Here is a 21040-nt window from a genome sequence, read left to right as displayed (position 1 = left end):
CCAGAGAAGGTCAAGGCAATAGAAGACATGAGCCCGCTGCAAACCCTAAAGGAAATGTAGAAGCTCGCGGGCTGCGTGACCTTGTTGGGGCAGTTCATTTCCAAGATGGGAGAGCGCGCCTTGCCATTCCTCAAGCTGATGATGAGGAGGGGCCCGTTCGAATGGACCCCAGAGGCCAACCTGGCGTTTCAAGACCTCAAGAGATACTTGACCAACCCACCAGCGATGGTCGCGCCTCGTCCCCTCGAGCCCCTGGTGCTCTACCTGGCTGCCACGCCCACTCCGCCTGCGCAGCACTTGTGGCTGTCGGGGAGGAGGGCCAGGCCAAGAGCTGACCGAGCAATGGTGCACCTTTGGCGGGGATGATGCGGCACCAAGGCGGCACCACCGAAGCCACGACGGCATCAGCTAATGATCAGGCCTTGCAAGACGGTGCTCCTGGGCCTGAGGAGGCCCCGATGAGCAATCGGGCTCCTGAGGTCCGCCCACCTTATGAGGCACCACAACCTCAGGAGGACACAGGCTCCATCGACGCTCTCGCCCTCGTCGAGCACCCAGTATACTTCGTTAGCACTATGCTACGGGACGAGAGAGTAGGGTATCCCATGCCGCAGAAGCTCTTACTTGCGCTAGTGGTGGCCTCGCACAAGCTACGCCATTATTTTCAACGCCACCCAATCAAGGTCGTCTCAGCCTACCCCCTAGAGAGGGTGCTCCGGAGCCCCAATGCCACAGGGAGCGTCGCCGAATGGAACATTGAACTACAAGTATTTCAGTTTGAGTTCTGCATGACCAGGGTCATCAAGGGAGCCGCACTCGTTGACTTCGTTGCGGAATGGACCGACGCTCCGGAGCCCGAAGCAGGCGAGAGCCGATCCCTCTCGCCAAGAGATGAAGCACCGGATGGCTGGGTCATGTACTTTGATGGCGCTTTCATGCGGCAAGGCGCGGGGGTGGCGCTGTGCTCATCTCTCCCACCCAAGACAAGCTATACTATGCCGTGCAGCTTTGCTTCTAGCGGGGTGAGAAGGTCGCCAACAACATCACGGAATACGAGGGATTGATCGCCGGCCTCAAGGCCGCCGCAGCCTTGAGGGTGAGGCGTCTCACCATCAAGTGTGACTCATAGCTCGTCGTCAACTTCTCCAACAAGGTGTATGAACCAAAGGACGAGCTTATAGAGGCGTACCTCACGGAGGTGCGCAAGATGGAGAAGCAATTCTTGGGCCAAGAGCTACAACATGTGCCACGCGACACCAACAAGGAGGCTGACGAGATTGTCAAGAGGGCGTCAAGGCGTCTACCCCAAGAACCTAGTGTCTTCGAAAGGCGACTCTTCAAGCCTTAGACAGCCCCCGCGGCCGTGGAGACTACATCATCTCGAGAGGAACTCCCCCAACCACCGGCTATGGGAGCCCCGCTTGCGGTTCGACCTCGGGAGCACGTCTGCTCCTGGCGCTCAAGCCTCAGGAGGGGTGCTGGACCAAGGAGTTCAAGGCGTACTTGGTGCAAGGGATGCTGCCGGAGAAGGAGGAGGACGCAGAGCGTGTGGCCCGGCAGGCTATGGCATACTGCCTACATGATGGTGAGCTGTACAGAAAGCGACCAATGATGTTTCCTTGCGATGCGTCTCCAGGGAGCGACCTGCTAGCTGACATACATGGTGGAGACTACGGGCACCACTCGTCGTCACATACCCTCGTCAGCAAGGCATTCCGCAGCAGGTTCTACTGGTCCACGGTACTCAATGACGCGACCGAACTGGTGACGTCCTACGAGGCCTGCCAATTCCATGTGAAGCAAATCCACCAGCCGGCCCAGGGCCTCCAGACTATCTCGCTCTCGTGGCCATTCGCAGTCTGGGGGCTGGATATCCTGGGTCCGTTCCCGCGAGCGCCTAGGGGCTACCGCTACCTCTACGTCGCCATCGACAAGTTCACCAAATAGGCAGAGGTGGAGGTCGTCCGCACCATCCTAGCCTGGTCGGCAGTTAAGTTCATCAAGGGCCTCATGAGCCGGTACGGGATCCCTAACCCATCATCACCGACAACAGCTCGTAGTTCACTAGCAATCTCTTTAGGACCTATTATGCTTACCTTGGAACGCAGATTTGCTACGCTTCGGTGGCACACCCTGGGAGCAATGGCCAAGCTGAGCGTGCCAACGCCGAGGTCTTGAAAGGCCTAAAGACCCGAACCTTCAAGAAGAAGCTCGAAGCCTGCGGTAGGGGCTGGCACGACGAGCTCCAGTCCATGTTGTTGACCATCCGCACCACCGCCACCAAGCCAACAGCCGAGACCCCGTTCTTCCTCGTCTACGGAGCAGAAGCGGTTCTTTCTCATGAGGTCAGGCATCGCTCCGCGCGGGTCCTAGTGTTTGATGAGACGCAGCAGGATGCCATGTGGGGGATGGACCTTGTGCTGGGGGAGGAATGCCACTGTGAAGCCTCGCTCCGAGCTGCAAGATACGGGCAGGCGCTGCAACGGTACCACTGTCGCGACGTCCACTCCAGGATGCTCGAGGTGGGCGATCTCGTCCTGAGGCGGGTGCTCTCTAGGGAAGTGCTGGATAAACTCTCACCCATGTGGGAGGGCCCGTTTAGGATCGCCCGCGTCTCCAAGCCTGGCACCGCGCACCTGGAGACGCAGGACGGGATCCCCATCCAGAACGCCTAAAACATCCAACACCTCCAGAAGTTCTACCCATGAAGCAAGGCATAGTGCCTGTGAAGGTCTTCGCTCGTGACACTCTCACGTAATAATTAATGAGTGGGGTTGTACGCGCCCCGGAGTCTCCGGACTGACGCCCCCAGGCCTCGAGGGCTCCCTCCCACGTCCTAGTGGCAGCACTTAGCACCACGCTGGTTAGAAGACTAGACTAGGTGTCCGACGCGGGTGTTCATTTGTTTTCTGTAGTTCACTTGCCCCTTTTCCTTTAATGAAATTTAGAGTTATGTTTTTTCTCGATGGCTTGGTTGAGCCCCCTTTTCTTTCTGATTTTCCCTCGATTCTTTGTTTTGCACCAAGGAGGGCGGCAGTAGCCCGACACTCTCCCTCGCGCGCCTCACGAGGGGGATGGATAGGTGTGCACGCGTACGCACTCCCCTGTCTCCGCGAGGCGTCCTCGTTTGAGTTCATGATCGGTGCATCCCTTTTTTAGTCCATGCCCCACGGGTATCACGACGCAGTGCGTTTATCCATGACCAACCGATGCCTCGGGCCTCGCGCAAGAAGGGATAAGGATTTCTTAATGAATTTTTGCAGCTTCGCGATATCGCTCAAGCTGACAGCGGGGAAGCACCACTAGGTGCCCAGAGGTGCGCGCCCTCACGACGTCAAGTCTAACCTGGATACGTCAAGCTAAGTTACCCCTCTACACCCACATAAGGCACATATTTCACAACACAACCCAGAAACAATAAACACACCACAAAAGCAACATAAGCACCATGGTTCATTACGCGCCCTCGTAGGGCCCCATATTCGTTTATGACGATGCAGGGGGAAAGGGAAGGAGAGGACAAGCAAAAGAGGCTCCTACGATGCGGCTGCTCACGAGGATCGGCCCCTCGGACTCAGGCGGGGCCCTCCTTGCGCTTCACCGGGGTGCGATGATGGGATGACCCGCCACCATTCTCGAAGCGAGCCCGATGGCGTGGCGGCTAGTCGTAGCCGGCGCTGCTGGTGCTCTCATCGGGGGAGGAGCTGTCATGGCTGGGCGAACTGCGGCCGCCACCAAGTGCGAGTTCACCCTCGTGCTCGTGACGACCATCGCCAAGGCCAAGCACCTCGCCACCATCGTCGTCGTCTTTGGGGCAGCATCCAGCATGGCGACCGTCTTCCCCGAACACCCTCACGAAGAGGGTCGCTGCGCCACTGTACTTGAAGTGGAGAGTTCACCGCCTGTTCAGACCGTGCGCACAGGAGAAAGCCTGCCTGCCACGGGCCAGGGCTACATTGCCCGCAACGGAGACCTCCACCGCAACCCATGAAGTCTTGCTGTAGCAGCTAGAGGCCGCCAGGACTGGGGGTCGGCAGCTGGTCGACAAAGATGCTGAAGCCAGGTGCCGGCCGAGTTCTCCGACCACACAACGAACTCCGGTAGCACCTCCGCCAAGTGGAAGCATGGCCGGGGAGCGCGTGACGTGAGGCCATAGGGTACCCAGACATGCCTGCCTGCGGCCCAGGACGTGGCTCCACCAGCAGCCTGGTACAGCCCATCTTCATAAGCAACCATTCAAGACCCTCGCGAGGGGCCAAGCTTCGTGATGCGGATGAGCAACACCTCCTCAGGGGCAGCCTCCCTAGGCTGGCTCCCGAGGGGCAGAGATATCTATGTAAGGGGCACCTCGCGAGGAGCGCGTGACGTGAGCCATGACGACCAAGGCCAGGCGGGCACCAGCGGGCGCCAGCGGGCGCATAGTTCTCGTTGCCTCTTTGGTGCTAAATGGGCAACCGTAGGCGAGGAGTCCCGGGGCACCAGGCAAAGGTTTCCATATTGGTGCAATGCGACCAAGACTAGCAGGCGGTAGGATGGAGGTCACCGCGGAGCCCACGACGGCATCACCACCAGAGCCTCTGGAAGGCTAAGACCACCTTTTGTCTGGATAACTTGTACTAGTTGCCCCCCTTCAAACTAGCCATTGTGGGAACCCTTCCCGCCTAATATTTGGGAAGAGGACCAGGGCCTCTATAAATAGGACTAGCCACCACCATAGAGAGGGGGATCATCGAGACCATACTCACACACACGAACTCATCAAGCTCAAGAACACATTCCCTCAGGAGGCTGTTCTTCCCTTGTACTGTTCATCCTCAGCCTACAAGGCAATCCACCACACCACACTGGAGTAGGGTATTACACCCCAACGGTGGCCTGAACCAGTATAATCCCTTGTGTCCCTTGTTCTTCGGGTTCGACGAGCTAGGCTTAGAGATCGTTGCGGGAGTGGGCTCGCGGGGGAGAGAGATCTTCGTGCACACCCTAGTGTTCGAACATCAAGGGTTTGTTGGAAACCAGAATCCAACAATATTAATTTCCCTAATCGAGAACATCCAGGCTCGTCTTATCCACCTCTTATTTCAGTTTGGTAAGAACCTGTTTTGCACTGGCCAGCTGGGAAAGTGCCTCCTCCTTCGCCAACACCATCTTAGCAAAGTCTGATTTAGAAAATCTGAGCTCATTCTCCACCTTCCTATTTTTATCCCACATCTTCAAATATTCTTCTGCGTTGACAACACTTTCTCTAAGCCTAAGTCTGTTCTCGTCCTCATACATGCTCCAGACCTTCGCTAGGCACATCTTCAAAGATGGTGGCCACTCTTAGTCAACCCACTCCATGTAAGTACACTTCCGTTCATCCTATAATATTTAAAACTAGATCAGTAACAATTGTTAGGGAAATGGGTCTATAGCAACATAGAAAATTACCAAAGCTTTTTTGGAAAACTGAAGACACATGTTAATTCTGACATATCTTCTCAAAAAGATCAATGTGCAAATGAATTAATTGCTACTAAGACAACAACCAAATTCTGGAACATCAGAAGCTATAATTAACTACAACAACGCTACAAGTTCGTACTCATGTACAATAAATAACAAATTGAACCTTTTATGAGGAAGGTAAATATAACTGCAACATCATAGCGACAGTGTTTGGATGACACCAAATTGATACTAACAGGTGTGTACATGCACAAATTTAGTAACATAGAACTAATAGCACTAAGGCCGTCCACTATGTATGCCAAAACTGGTGTAAAAACAACTATTGCTACATCTTGCACCGGTGCCCTGCACTGGCAAGCCGATGCAGCGGAAAAAAATCAGGGACCTAGACTCTGGAGCACCTAGTTGCTCCAATGCCCAATTCCTTCGTGCCATAAAGATTTAGTATTTTACTGCTTCGCTGCTCAGATGTGTGGACCAAAGTTGGTTGCACAAACTGCTGACGTGGTGCCAAATAATTTTCTAATGGCACCGCTAATGAGATGGCAAAAAATTTAGATACTAGGTACAAACTGTGACACTGTCTTAGGATGCATTTAGTTGAAGGTGTGGTATGAATGTGTTGGGACCGTGACAGTGTCTGAATCACATCTAACGAGTGATTTATAACAATGATAGAGGGTCTAACCTTCTCTGCACATGCCAGAAACATCATCCCACTGTCCACAGATTCAAACGCAACTAGCTTCACGCATGGAGATTGATGGTGACAACGAGTAGATAGATCTTCAGCAACCCCGCTCCATTCGTTGCCACTTGTAGTCCTAGGGAGCTACAACAGGAAGAAATGACTCAAATCGGCCGCCGGGTAAAAATCCTTCATTCCAAATCAGAGCCCAAGAGAGAGAGAAGAGAGGCATACCCGAGTAGCGAAGGAGTCGTTGCTGGAGGAGGAACCACTTGAGAGGACTTTAAAGAAGACCATGGCGACCCCGGTGGTAGGATGCGAGATGGCGAGAGTGAGGAAGCGGCAATAGCTTAGGAAGGAAAGATGGAAGGAGGAAACGGGGGAAATGTGACTTGTGGTCGGGGAGAAAAGTGGGTGGGGACGGGCGGAGGGGGCAGGGGTAGATATTTTGGCGGTAGGCCAAAATTTTGGAAATGTGGAGGGAAACTTTGTGCACGGTGCCGCCGGACCATTCACTTTGAACGATTGTGTTCGTCGCAAACGATTATTCTGCTTTACACGCATGGGATGAGTTTGATAATTCAAATTTTGGTGGAAATTTCCCGAGGTACGTCATTGCATAATTTAACATCACTTTCTAAATTGGGCACACAAAAGAGCGTACAGCAGACGGAGCACACTTATTGAATCGAGCAATTTTAGTAATTAAACAGAGCCAGTTGACCTAAACATTGCTCTAAAAAAATACCAGCATTAAAAACAAAGCCTAAGTACGCATAATTTTAACAAATCCGCCGCTGCGCCGAACTAGGCATCGCCGGTGTGAGATCAGACGTCGATGACTTGTACTGGTGACAGGCCGCCGTTGGTGGACTCCGCGTCCCCTTGCTGTAGTCGACCGCGTCCTCGTCCTCGGCGCCGCCCTCAAGGTTGTAGTACTCATAGTAGTGGCTGCACCAGAAATCACGTTCGTACTCCACCGCCCATTCCTCGACGGACAGAGTCTTCTCTACCTCGACCTCGGCCACGCGCAACTCCTCCTCCCGGCTCTCCTCGATCTCTGCCGCCTCCTGCTTTCGCAGCCCCCCCCCCTTGGCGACCTCATGAGGAAGAAGGTGCTCCATGGACACTGCCGCCTTTTTGGACATGGGTTGCATGCTGGAGTTTGAGGTGGCCTAGAATATCTTGGCTGTGCATCCTCGATCTTGGCGTGGATGGCCTCGACCCGGGCCATGGCAACATCGGTGGCACGGATAGCAGCTCGAGCGCTCTCGGCGTTTGCAGCCGTTGGTGCAGCAGTAGCTGCAGCCATCTCAGCTGATGCAGCTGCCCTGTCAGCTGCCGCAGACTCCCTCTCGGCGGAAGCAGGCGCGCTCAATGCAGATGCGGCAGCACTCTCGGCGTAGGCGGCCCCGCTCTCAGCGTAGGCGGCGGCACTCGTGGGGGAAGCGGCCATCGTACGGGCCTTCACGAAGCGTTTCCATGGCATCATCTTTGCAGGAAGGGGGTGCGAGAATGGGGATCGAGATTCGTGGATTCGGGGGTTGCTGGCTATGGAGCAGACGAGCCGGAGAAGCCTAAGGAGGGAGACATAAATAGATCCAGATATTTTCATCACAAACGGTTCCTAGAAAACAACTATGTGTGTTGTTATATATATTTTTTTATTAGCTACAAAAGACGAATTTGGAAGTGGCAACGTATGGTGTTTTAAATGAACGAGAAATTTTGTAGTACTAATACAACTGTCATGTCAAATGTTGGAAAATTTCAGGGGTCATTTGAACTTTTAAGACATTTAAGTGATTTCAAGCCATTTAATGACCATAATTGAAATTTGAACTATATGTACAAGCAACAACTAACCATAACGGTTTGAAAAGTCATATTTTGTGTACTTGTGTGCGATTTAATTCCATGTGTAGTAAATTGGACGGATTTTCCAAACATATTGGTCTAACGGCTATGACACAATTAAGCATGGTGTGCCATGGCATTTAAATTACCAAAAATTTAAAAAATATCAGAAACACATGGAACCTTGGTTGATGTAACGTCATGCCACCAAGATGATGTGGTAAAAAATTTGGCATGTGTGATGAAAGTTTGGACACACACCCCTCATAAACCAGAGCAACTCACTAGAAGGCTCGTGGTTCCGTGAGGGAACAATGCATGTTTGATGACGAACGGGAGATAGCTTCCTCTTACATCCTTCAAATTTTTTCTACGTGTAATGTGCACTAATACAACTGTCATGTGAAAATTCAAAAAATTTCAGGGGTCATTTGACCTTTTGAAGAGATTTAAGTGATTTTCTAGCCCTTTAATGACCGTAATTCAAATTTGAACTACATCTACATGCAACGGCTAACCATAACAGCTTGAAAAATCATATTTGTGTACTTGTGTGCGATTTAATTCCATGTGCAGTAAATTAGAAGGAAATTTCAAACATATTTGTCTCACGACATGGACACATGCATATGTATGCATGGAATGCCATGGTACTTCAATTCCAAAAAAAATAAAAAACACATGAAACCTTGGTTGATGTAATGTCATGCTACCAAGATGATGTGGTAAAAAAATTGGCATGTTTGACGAAAGTATGGACACACACCCCTCACAAACTGGAGCAACAAACTAGAAGGCTCGTGGTTCCAAGAGGGAGCAATGCATGTTTGATGACGAACAGGAGATAGCTTCCTCTTACGACCTTCAATTTTTTTAGGTTTAACATGCACTACTACAACAGTAATGTAAAATTTTGGAAAATTCTAGGGGTCATTTGACCTTTTAAAGACATTTAAGTGATTTTCTAGCCATTTAATGACCGTAATTTAATGTTGAACTACATCTACATGCAACGCCTAACCATAACGGTTTGAAAAATTATATTTGTGTACTTATGTGCGAGTTAATTCCATGTGCAGTAAATTAGATGGAATTTTCATACATATTTGTCTCACGACATGGACACATGCATATGTATGCATGGAGTGACATGGCATTTGAATTCCAAAAAATTAAAAAAATATCAGAAACACATGAAACCTTGCTTGATGCAATGTCATGCCACCAAGATGGTGTGGTAAAAAAATTAGCATGTTTGACGAAAGTTTGGACACACACCCCTCACAAACCGGAGTAACTCACTAGAAGCCTCGTGGTTCCGAGAGGGAACAATGCATGTTTGATGACGAACGGGAGATAGATTTCTCTTACGGCCTTCAAATTTTTTTTATGTTTAATGTGCACAACTATAACTGTAATGTGAAAATTAGGGAAATTCTATGGGTCATTTGACCTTTTAAAGACATTTAAGTGATTTTCTAGCCATTTAATGACCGTAATTCAAATTTGAACTACATCTACATGCAACGGCTAACCATAACGGTTTGAAAAATCATATTTGTGTACTTGTGTGCGAGTTAATTCCATGTGCAATAGATTAGAAAGAATTTTCAAACATATTGGTCTCATGACATGGACAGATGCATATGTATGCATGGAGTCCCATGGCATTTTAATTCTAAAAATTAAAAAATGATTAGAAAACATGAAACCTTGCTTGATGTAATGTCATGCCAGCAAGATGATGTGGTAAAAAAGTTGGCATGTTTGACGAAAGTTTGGACACACACCCCTCACAAACCAGAGCAACTCACTAGAAGGCTCGTGATTTCGAAAGAGAACAATGCATGTTTGATGACGAACAGGAGATAGCTTCCTCGTACGGCCTTCAATTTTTTTCTATGTTTAACATGCACTAATACAACTGTAATGTGAAAATTTGGAAAATTTTAGCAGTCATTTGACCTTTTAAAGACATTTAAGTGACTTTCTAGCCATTTAATGACTATAATTCAAATTTGAACTACATCTACATGCAACGTCTAACCATAACGGTTTGAAAAGTCATATTTTTGTGTACTTGTGTGCGAGATAAAAAATCATCAGACGATGTAAATATCTGGTGTTCAAAAAAGAAAATGTATAGATCTGGCAAGACAGTCGGCCTCCACATGATTCGAACTCTATCTCGTGGCTCGAGGTTTGGTAGGTGAGTGTCGGGGATCATTAATTAGACATGGTTCTGTATTGGAAACCGTCAGCTATTTTGTTCACACATGGATTTTGATTCCGGAATCGTGTGTAATTCAAACTATAGTACTCGTAAATTCCAGCGACCGGCGTGTGTACTCTTCCCGTCGATCTAGGTTTCGGCCGCCAATAAGTAATACCTTGCTCACGTCCTCCCACCTGCATTCTCATCTACATCCCCCCTCACTCGCCCTCTCTCTCTCTCTCAAATCTCTGCCATGGCGTTGCCGGTCTGCACACGCGCTAACGAGGAGTCGCCGCCCCGCGAGGACGCTCACAGGAATAGTTGCGAAGAGGACCCCTACGCGCCACCGGACGAGGTTGTGATGGACCCCCCCCCAACTTTGGATTGGTTTTGGGGCCAGTACATTCTTTGTCTATTGAAGTCCCTGCCACTGGCTGAGAAAGCCAGGCAAGTGGCGTTCAAGAAGGAGATGTACTAGGCAGCCTGTGAAGCCCGTGATGCCGCCTAGAAAAAGGAGGCGGCGGAGCTTTGGGGGCGGGCGCGTCGTCGTGCGGAGGGGGTGCATGAAGTTGGAGCTTCGCGAGGAAGGTCAAAGGCGTTGGGCGCCTCGTCGCTGCGTGCTACCAACGAGGAGCTCCGGTGGGTGCCCAACGAAATGGCAAGATCGTTCGAGCGCGTCCGCCAGCAAGAGGTAGAGCGGTACGTCAAGCGCTACGAGGCGGAGTACTGCCTCCGCATTGGGAAGACGCCGCGCACTAGGGAGCTTCTAGCGAGGGGCTGCCGGAATACTGACCCTAGGAGGGCTTATTAGTTTTAGTATTGTTCGTTTTCAATTTTATGCATTCTACCTAGTAGTTAAGTATCATCACGTATATGTGATGATATTATATATATATATATATATATATATTCTGTGATGAACTAATGAACAATTAATATATATATATATTATGAATTCCATTTTCTATCTGTTTTTGTATACTAATTTGAATCTAGCTGTTATCATCCATATATACAGAATGTAAAGAGTATATACACACATTGAAACAGAACATATAAGAACGGAAAATAGAGTACACACATTGAAACAGAGGACTAAACAAAGCAATACTATGATTGGTTTGAATACATAGGTATCCACGTCTAAACTACTCAACAAAATAAAACGCGTCCATGAGACAATGACTAGCAGCCCGTGCCTACGGTAGCTCTTGGCTCTCCCTGAACTCGTGCAGGCATTCGTCCAATCGGTTAACATGATCACCGTACATCAGGAGGGCGATCTCCATCTCCAAGTTCGCTATTTCATCAAAGATCACTAGCTCGAAGATGCGACGGCTATCTTCCTCTACTGTGCACAGGTGGACACCTGGGCCAAGGAGGCGGTCGAGCCTACCGACCACCGCGTTGGCATTGAGCGAGCCGTAGACAGCGAACGGCGCGGCTGGCGTCTGGTGCAAGTATGGCGTGGACGGCCTCTGGTGCAAGTATGGCGCAGAGGGCCTCTGCCCACTCCTAGCGAGGAATGGGTGTACTAACGGTACGTGTACCCAGCTACGACACCGTGTCGACAGCAGGCAAGCGCTGATGGATCTGCTCTTGTTGTGTGGCATGTCGCGCCTCTCGCTCTGCGGCGCTCCAACAGTCCACAGCCTATCGGTGCCGACGCGCCTAGCTTGCTCTGCGGCGCTCCATCGATCATGTTGTGCGGTGAGCTGCAACCTGTCGATGCTGGCATGCCTATCTTGATCTGTGGCGATAAAGCGCCATGCGCCAAAGGTCTGCTCAACCCTAGCGATGACACGCATCACGTCGTCGTCCATCGCGTTGCCGGGGAGCACCTCGGCCTCAACGGGCCATTGTGCCTGCTCATTTTCCTCGTCGACGAGGTTGATGGTAGAGGCGACGCTTTGTTGGGTTGGCATGCTTGGAAAAGGTGGATGTGCTGCAGGCTGCGCTTGTCGCCTCCGTGCATCGCGCACCGCCTAGGTTTATGCGCAATATCGCTGGGCGGCAGGAAACATGTGAGGAAATGGCGGGAAACGGTGGTGTGTTCATAAAACGCCATCAAATTAATGGAAGCTTAGCATAGAAGGAACATCGAGCTAGCACAAGAAGTAGATGATGATCATATGAACACGGACCACACTAGGGAACCCGCCGGTGATGAATTCATCAATCGGAAACGGTTGAATACTAGCAAGCGTTTGCACACAACACACACAGCTTATTCCATCACAAACAGGTCGGATGGATCAACTGTATGCCACATATCGCACATTGTCAAAAAGTAATGCGGTAGACCTTCTTTAACATGTGTTAAAAATAATAAAATAAAAAACAAGGACCTCAAGGTTAAATTAACTCATGGGATGGGTCATATCAGTCATTTAATTTGACAAATATGACCCATCCTATTAGTTAATTTAAAATCAACACAACTTCCCATCCAGTAACCCATCTGATGGCTGCTGGTGGAACAGCTAGTCCTTGCTGATATAGGATGCCTCTTCGCTCCTTATGGCGTATCCGGCTGACCGTTTGTCCCCTAATGGCCAATAGATGTTGTGTAGACGGACAATATCACATACAGCTTATCAGTAGCAATCGTCTATGTTATTATCGGTCTTCGCACACATATCTGATTACAAACATGTTTGCCGCGTATCACACAGATCTTGATATATTGAACCGTTTCTGTTCTCTTGTCTCAATGCAAACAGTTCATCCAAGTGAACCGCATGCCGTATATCGCACACACCTTGATGTGGCTGACCATTTATTTTGTGTTGCCTAATAACCAACAATTCACCTGAGTGAACCGTACGGTGTATATCGCAGACACCTCAAACTGGCTGCCCGTTTCTTTTGTTCCTCCTCATCGCAAATAGTTAATTGAACCAAACCGTATGCCCTGCATCACACACGCAACTAAAATCTGAACCGTTTTTGATGCATCCTCCATTGCAAATGTTTTGCACCTTTTTTGATTTTTTACACCATCGTTTATGATTATTGCATCACACACAGTTTCGCCGAAGGGTCTCTGATCGTAGTGTCGCTTTAGCAGCATCCTGCAATAGTGCACATTCAACTCGATGACGTCCTTGCCTTCTCAATCCAGCAATAGAGGGAAAGTAGTAGATGAGTTCCGGCATCATGATGGCGTGGTGACGACAGTGGTGAAGAACAATCTCCGCAGGGCTTTGCAAAGCGCAACAAAAACTATGATGGAGGAGAAACTAGAGGGGGCCAGGTTGCCGACACATGGCTTGGTAAATCTTGATGTGTTCCAGGTGCTAGCCCTACTCCTCTATTTGTATGTTGAGCCCTGGGGTCATTTCATGGAGAAAGAGCCTCCTCAAAGTCGGTTTGGAACGCAAGGAAGAGTCCTTCTCGATTTCGAGTAGACCAGGGACCCTGAGCTCTGATACGCCCATTTTGCATCATGATTTTATATCGATATTTATTCCATTATTGGCTGTTATTACACATTATGTCATAATACTTATGCCTATTCTCTCTTATTTTACAAGGTTTACATAAAGAGCGAGAATGCCGGCAGCTGGGATTCTGGGCTGGAAAAGGAGCAAATATTGGAGACCTATTCTGCACAGCTCCAAAAGTCCTCAAACTTCACGGAAGTCAATTTCAGAATATATAAAAAATACTGAGCGCAAGAAGTTCACCAGGGGGGCCACACCCTACCCACGAGGGTGGGGGCGCGCCCTTCCCCCCTGGGCACGCCCCCCTACCTCGTGGGCCCCTTGGCGGCCCTTCGATGGCCATCTTCTGCTATATGGAGTCTTTCGATGAGGAAAAAATCAGAAGCCATCTTTCCGAATGAGACTCCGCCGCCACGAGGCGGAACCAATCTACGGCTCCGGCGGAGCTGGTCTGCCAGGGAAACTTCCCTCCGGGAGGCGGAAATCATCGCCATCGTCATCACCAACGTTCCTCTCATCGGGATAGGGCAATCTCCATCAACATCTTCACCAGCACCATCTCCTCTCAAAATCTAGTTCATCTCTTGTATCCAATTCTTGTCTCCAAGTCCGGGATTGTTACCCGTGAGTTGCTAGTAATGTTAATTACTCCTTGTAGTTGATGCTAGTTGGTTTATTTGGTGGAAGATCATATGTTCAGATCCTATATGCATATTAATACCCCTCTGATTTTGAACATGAATATGCTTTGTGAGTAGTTACGTTTTTTTCCTGAGGATATGGGAGAAGTCTTGCTATTAGTAGTCATGTGAATTTGGTATTCGTTCGATATTTTGATGAGATGTATGTTGTCTATCCTCTAGTGGTGTTATGTGAACATTGACTACATGACACTTTTATCATTTCCTTCTGCTCCTTGTTGGGTTCGACACTCTTACTTATCGAAAGGACTACGATAGATCCCCTATACTTGTGGGTCATCAAGACACTTTTATGGCGCTGTTGCTAGGGAGTGAAGCGCCTATGGTAGGTGATACGTCTCCAACGTATCTATAATTTTTGATTGCTCCATGCTATATTATCTACTGTTTTGGACTATATTGGGCTTTATTTTCCACTTTTATATTATTTTTGGGATTAACCTATTAACCGGAGGCCCAGCCCAGAATTGCTATTTTTTTCCTATTTCAGTGTTTCGAAGAAATGGAATATCAAACGGAGTCCAAACGGAATGAAACCTTCGGGAACGTGATTTTCTCACCGAACGTGATCCAGGAGACTTGGACCCTACGCCAAGGCATCAGAGAAGCGGTCACGGGGGTGGGGGGCGCCCCCCCTAGCGCGCGCCCCCTGCCTCGTGGGCCCCTCGGAGCTCCACCGACGTACTTCTTCCTCCTATATATATCTATGTACCCCCAAACGAACAGGGAAGGAGCCAAAAACCTAATTCCACCGGCGCAACTTTCTGTATCCACGAGATCTCATCTTGGGGCCTGTTCCGGAGCTCCGCCGGAGAGGGCCGTCATCACGGAGGGCTTCTACATCATCATAGCCCCTCCGATGAAGTGTGAGTAGTTTACCTCAGACCTTCGGGTCCATAGTTAGTAGCTAGATGGCTTCTTCTCTCTTTTTGGATCTCAATACAAAGTTCTCCCCCTCTCTCGTGGAGATCTATTCGATGTAATCTTCTTTTTGCGGTGTGTTTGTTGAGACCGATGAATTGTGGGTTTATGATCAAGTCTATCTATGAATAATATTTGAATCTTCTCTGAATTCTTTTATGTATGATTGGTTATCTTTGCAAGTCTCTTCGAATTATCAGTTTGGTTTGGCCTACTAGATTGGTTTTTCTTGCCATGGGAGAAGTGCTTAGCTTTGGGTTCGATCTTGCGGTGTCCTTTCCTAGTGACAGAAGGGGCAGCAAGGCACGTATTACATCGTTGCCATCGAGGATAACAAGATAGGGTTTATTTCATATTGCATGAATTTATCTCTCCACATCATGTCATCTTGCTTAAAGCGTTACTCTATTTTAACTTAATACTCTAGATGCATGGTGGATAGCGGTCGATGAGTGGAGTAATAGTAGTAGATGCAGAATCGTTTCGGTCTACTTGTCACGGATGTGATGCCTATATACATGATCATGCCTAGATATTCTCATAACTATGCTCAATTCTGTCAATTGCTCAACAGTAATTTGTTCACCCACCATAGAATACTTATGCTCTTGAGAGAAGCCACTAGTGAAACCTAGGGCCCCCGAATCTATTCTCATCATATCAATCTCCATCACTTTAATCTTGCTTTTCTTTTTACTTTGCCTTTTACTTTTCACTTTGCATCTCTATACAAAAAATACCAAAAAAATTATTATCAGATCTCGCTCTACTTGATTTCTGGCCTCGCGAAGGAGAAAGCATCGCTCAAGCTTGGGGGAGGCTTAAATCAATGTTATATTCATGCCCCAATCATGAGCTCTCAAGAGAAATGATTATTCAAAATTTATATGCTCGGCTTTCTGATAACAATCGCACCATGCTCGATACTTCTTGTGGTGGCTCTTTTATGACGAAGACTATTGAATTCAAATGGGATTTATTGGAAAGAATTAAACGCAACTCTGAAGATTGGGACCTCAACAAAGGTAAGGAGTCAGGTATGACACCTAAGTTTGATTGTGTTAAATATTTTTTGGATACCGATGTTTTCTGTAAATTTAGCACTAAATATGGACTTGACTCTGGGATAGTAGCTTCTTTCTGTGAATCTTTTGCTACTCATGTTGATCTCCCTATGGAGAAGTGGTTTAAATATCATCCTCCCATAGAAGTAAAAGTAGCTGCACCTATTAAAGTTGAAGAAAAGACTATCACTTATAATGATCCTATCATTCCTACTGCTTATGTTGAGAAACCACCTTTTCCTGTTAGGATAAAAGATCATGCTAAAGCTTCAACCGTGGTTCGTAAAAGCAATATTAAAACTTATAGACCTCCTGAGAAAGTTAAAGTTGAACCTAATATTGCTATTGTTAAAGATCTCTTGTCTGATAATATTGATGGGCATGTTATTCATTTCCTTGATGAGACTACTAGAATTGCTAAACCTAGTGCTAAAGATAAAAGCACACCTGTGGTAGGCATGGCTGTTATTTCTGTTAAAATAGGAGATCATTGTTATCATGGCTTATGTGATATGGGTGCTAGTGCTAGTGCAATACCTTACGACTTATACAAAGAAATTATGCATGATATTGCACCTGCTGAGATAGAAGATATTGATGTCACAATTAAAGCAATAGAGATACTATTTCGCCAATGGGAATTGTTAGAGATGTTGAAGTCTTGTGTGGGAAAACTAAATATCCTGCTGATTTTCTTGTTCTTGGTTCCCCACAAGATAGCTTTTGTCCCATTATATTTGGTAGACCCTTCTTGAACATAGTTAATGCTAAGATAGATTGCAAAAAGGATGTTGTTACTATTGATTTAGATGATATATCTCATGAATTTAATTTATCTAAATTTTATAGACAACACCGTGAAGAGGAATTGCCTAGTAAAGATGAAATTATTGGTCTTGCTTCTATTGCCGTGCCTCCTAGTGATCCTTTAGAACAATATTTGTTAGACCATGAAAATGATATGTTTATGAATGAAAGAAGGGAAATAGATGAAGTATTCTTTAAACAGGAACCCATCCTGAAACACAATTTGCCTGTTGAAATCCTAGGGGTTCCTCCTCCACCCAAGGGTGATCCCGTGTTTGAGCTTAAATCGTTACTTGATACTCTTAAATATGCTTATCTTGATGAGAAAAAGATATATCATGTTATTATTAGTGCTAACCTTTCAAAGCATGAAGAAGAAAGATTATTGAAAACTCTGAAGAAGCACCGTGCTGCTATTGGATATACTCTTGATGATCTTAAGGGCATTAGTCCCACTCTGTGTCAACACAAAATAAATTTGGAGGAAGATGCCAAACCAGTTCGTGATCATTAACGACAGCTAAATCCTAAGACGAGGGAAGTGGTAACAAAGGAAATACTAAAGCTTCTTGAGGCAGGTATAATCTATCCCGTTGCAGATAGTCAGTGGGTAAGTCCTGTCCATTGTGTCCCTAAGAAGGGAGGTATTACTGTCGTCCCTAATGATAAAGATGAGTTGATCTCGCAAAGAGTTATTACAGGTTATAGGATGGTAATTGATTTTCGTAAATTAAATAAAGCTACTAAAAAAGATCGTTACCCCTTACCTTTTATCGATCAAATGCAAGAAAGATTATCCAAACATACACATTTTTTCTTTCTAGATGGTTATTCTGGTTTCTCTCAAATACCTGTGTTAGCCAATGATCAATCCAAGACTACTTTTACTTGCCCTTTTGATACACTACAACAAAATTGACATACTGTGACGAAAATCCTTATGACAATGATGGACAACATCACCGAAATGCCTAATGTGTGATGTTCTCGTCAGTGGCGTCACCAATTACCGCAAATCGGTGACGTTAGACATCACCTGAATGCCTCGGCCTTTCAGCACACCTGGTTGCCAATTTCTATGACGGTTTGGTATTTTGCATGACGAACTTGCTAGTCACTTAAAATTAAAACAAGAGATTGGATGCAAAAAAGAATTGCTATAGGAGTTCGAACCGACAACCACCATGATCTGCACAAACAACGTTGCCACTAGGAAAGAGTCTGGACGCTATTCAAACTGTGGTACCATCTTCTTGGACTATACGCCTAGGCGTAGGTTAGTTATTTCTTCCCGGGGCATATGTGACTCCATCTGATCATCTTCTCGGTTCTAGCTGGCGGTGCTTCGCGGCGGGGAGAAGCAGGACGGTGATAGCTGAAGCACGACACATATCGGTTCCGGCTGGCTGTTGCCAATTTCAAGTAAGTGCATCCACTCCCTTGTACCACATCAAGCGGATCCATCCAGCCATTTGCCATCATATCGTAGGAGGCATTACAGCGCCGCTGCATCGCACCGGCTACCACACCGCGCCTCCGCCTCTCCCTCTTAGCTCCGCTCTTCCACCTCAGGCATCACATTTGCTCGTCGACGACTAGGACAACGTGGCTCATCCCCAACCTGTCCCCAACTGGCCATCGTCCCATCACCAACTGTGCACAGAGTTTTCTGTCCATCCATCACCTGACAAAGGCACAGAGTTTGGACATGCCAGTGCTCCCGACTTGGCCCCAACTCCCAAAGCATCGATCCAGCCAACCCCTGTAAGGTAAATTGGGTGAACGATTGAATTGTTACTTCTGCTATTGTATTGTGTGTACGAATGTTGCGATGATGTATATAGCATAGATAGATGCATGGTTTTGCAATGACAGTGGGCATATTTATGTTTGTGTATAAGACATGCACAAGTCCGTGGCCTTTTGAAACCAAGCATATATGTTGTACTTAGGAAAGACAATGTGAAGGAGGTTTTGTTCTACTAAATTCATTGCCTGAGTAGATGTTTTCATCAATCTTGAAAGGGTTAAATTTGTGGTTGTTTTGTTGTTTCAGTTTAGTAGTGGGTTCACGAGTTGTGTTAGTAGTAAATTTTGCTTCGATGCGGTGTAAGCATAATTTGCTAACAGTAAACTATTTTGTTGTAGTGCAATGGATCGAAGCTGGATACAAGGAACATGTTTCACACCACCATACATGAAAGGTATTGAAGAGTTTATGGGTTTCGCTCGCCAAAATTTCAGGGAAAATTAGGACATATTGTGCCCATGCAAGGACTGTCTGAATATGGAACACCGCAGCCAGGCTGAAGTAGAGGAGCACAAATTATGCAATGGTATGTCTGTTACATATACAAGGTGGGACTTTCATGGTGAAGCGGTGACTGATGATGAAGGTGATAATATAGAGGGTGCTACATATCAATCAGATGATGATGATGACTGTGATGTTGGCAACGGAGGCGATGTTGCGTATATGGTAGATGATATGTTCATGTCTGGAAGGTAAGGCAAGGGTAAGCCTAACCTCTTTTCCAAGCTAATTGATGAAGCGAAGAAAGATCTTTATGAAGGATGTAGTGATTTCACACGGCTGTCGTTCATTATTAAGCTCCTCCATATCAAATCATACAACCGGATTACAAGTAGAGCATTTAATCATTTTGTTGAGCTTATTAGTGTGGCGTTTCCACATGCTGATATACCTAAATCATAAAATGAAGCTAAGAATGTTCTTAGTGAAGTCGGGCAGGGTTACGAAACAATTCATGTTTCCAAGTTTGATCGTGCATTGTTTTTGGGCCAACATGCCAACAAGAGCCACTGTCCTGAATGTGGGACATCAAGATGGAAAGATAAGGTGTGGAGGAAAAGGTACCTCACAAGGTACTTAGGTACTTTCCTATCATCCTGAGGCTTCAAAGATTTTTTGTGTCAAAGGAACAATCAAGACATGCAAGGTGGCATAAGGAGAAGAGGATTGCTGAGGCAAATGTTATGAGACACCCTGCTGATGGTGAAGCATGGGAGCACTTTGATAGTGAGTTCAGTTGTTTCGCTAAGGATGCCCGTAATATGAAGCTTGGTATTGCCATGGATGGATTCAACCCCTTGGGAAACATGACCAGTTCATACCAGGAAGAAATGCCCTCGACAACTTCAACTGTGAAGGATATTGATTAGTTGTTCGACACAAGATAGTGTTACTGATGATGATGGACAGGAAGATGGCGCATTGAGTGAGAATGAGCATTCAAGTTATGATGAGTAGATCGTGTAATGCATATTTGTATTTTAGCAAAGTTTAGCTCTTTTATCTTCTTTTCATGTTCATGTTCACGTAATACAGTACATAATATGGTTCGGATTTGACATATACATGCCTGACTAGATAACTTTACTTGACATCCAACTGATAGGTGTTTGCAAAACTGCACTAGTGAACATTGTTTTGCATTTGCTACAGACTGCAATGGTACAAAGGCCTGAACCTGAATACATGCTACTGCAGTACAGTTAAATGTCCTATGCCTGACCTTAACTGAGAGATTTCTTTACAGTCATGTGTTCATGTAATGAAAAACTATATAGTAAACACATGATCAAATAATCAACTACATGGCCAATAAATCTACTCTGTTCCACCCTACTGAAATATATAGAAGACTAGGCCTGAACCTAAACTCACCCTGAAACATTGTCGCGTGTCCCCCTTTGCACGCGCCTCCTGCAGAACCACCGGGACCTGATCCTTCTCTCGCATGACCCATCCCGACTCCCCCCGTACGCCGCGTGCATCCTCAAGAGCAGCGGGGGAAGGGGCCACCGCTGTGCTTCAGACAGCACGCTGTTGCGGAGCTGCCGGCGGCGAAGCAAGCGCCTGTGCAGCG

At 47.1% G+C, this 21040-nt stretch overlaps 1 protein-coding gene and 1 pseudogene across 1 annotated transcript; both read left to right on the top strand.

Moving 5' to 3' along the window:
- Positions 1-362: 362 nt before the first annotated feature.
- On the top strand, positions 363-1348 carry LOC147970760 (uncharacterized). The gene is made up of 2 exons (XM_087523610.1): positions 363-1022; positions 1130-1348. Exons 1-2 carry the CDS (start codon positions 363-365, stop codon positions 1346-1348), a joined length of 879 nt encoding a protein of 292 aa, XP_087379736.1.
- A 17583-nt stretch (positions 1349-18931) lies between these two features.
- LOC147970759 (uncharacterized) lies at positions 18932-20721 on the top strand (annotated as a pseudogene).
- The last annotated feature ends 319 nt before the right edge of the window (positions 20722-21040 follow it).

The sequence above is a fragment of the Triticum urartu genome, chromosome 5A (genome assembly GCF_056163025.1).
Source record: "Triticum urartu cultivar PI428250 chromosome 5A, HENAU_Tu73, whole genome shotgun sequence".
NCBI lineage: Eukaryota > Viridiplantae > Streptophyta > Magnoliopsida > Poales > Poaceae > Triticum > Triticum urartu.
Note: the sequence above shows the minus strand (reverse complement) of the source record. Positions and strands in the feature narration are given on the sequence as shown.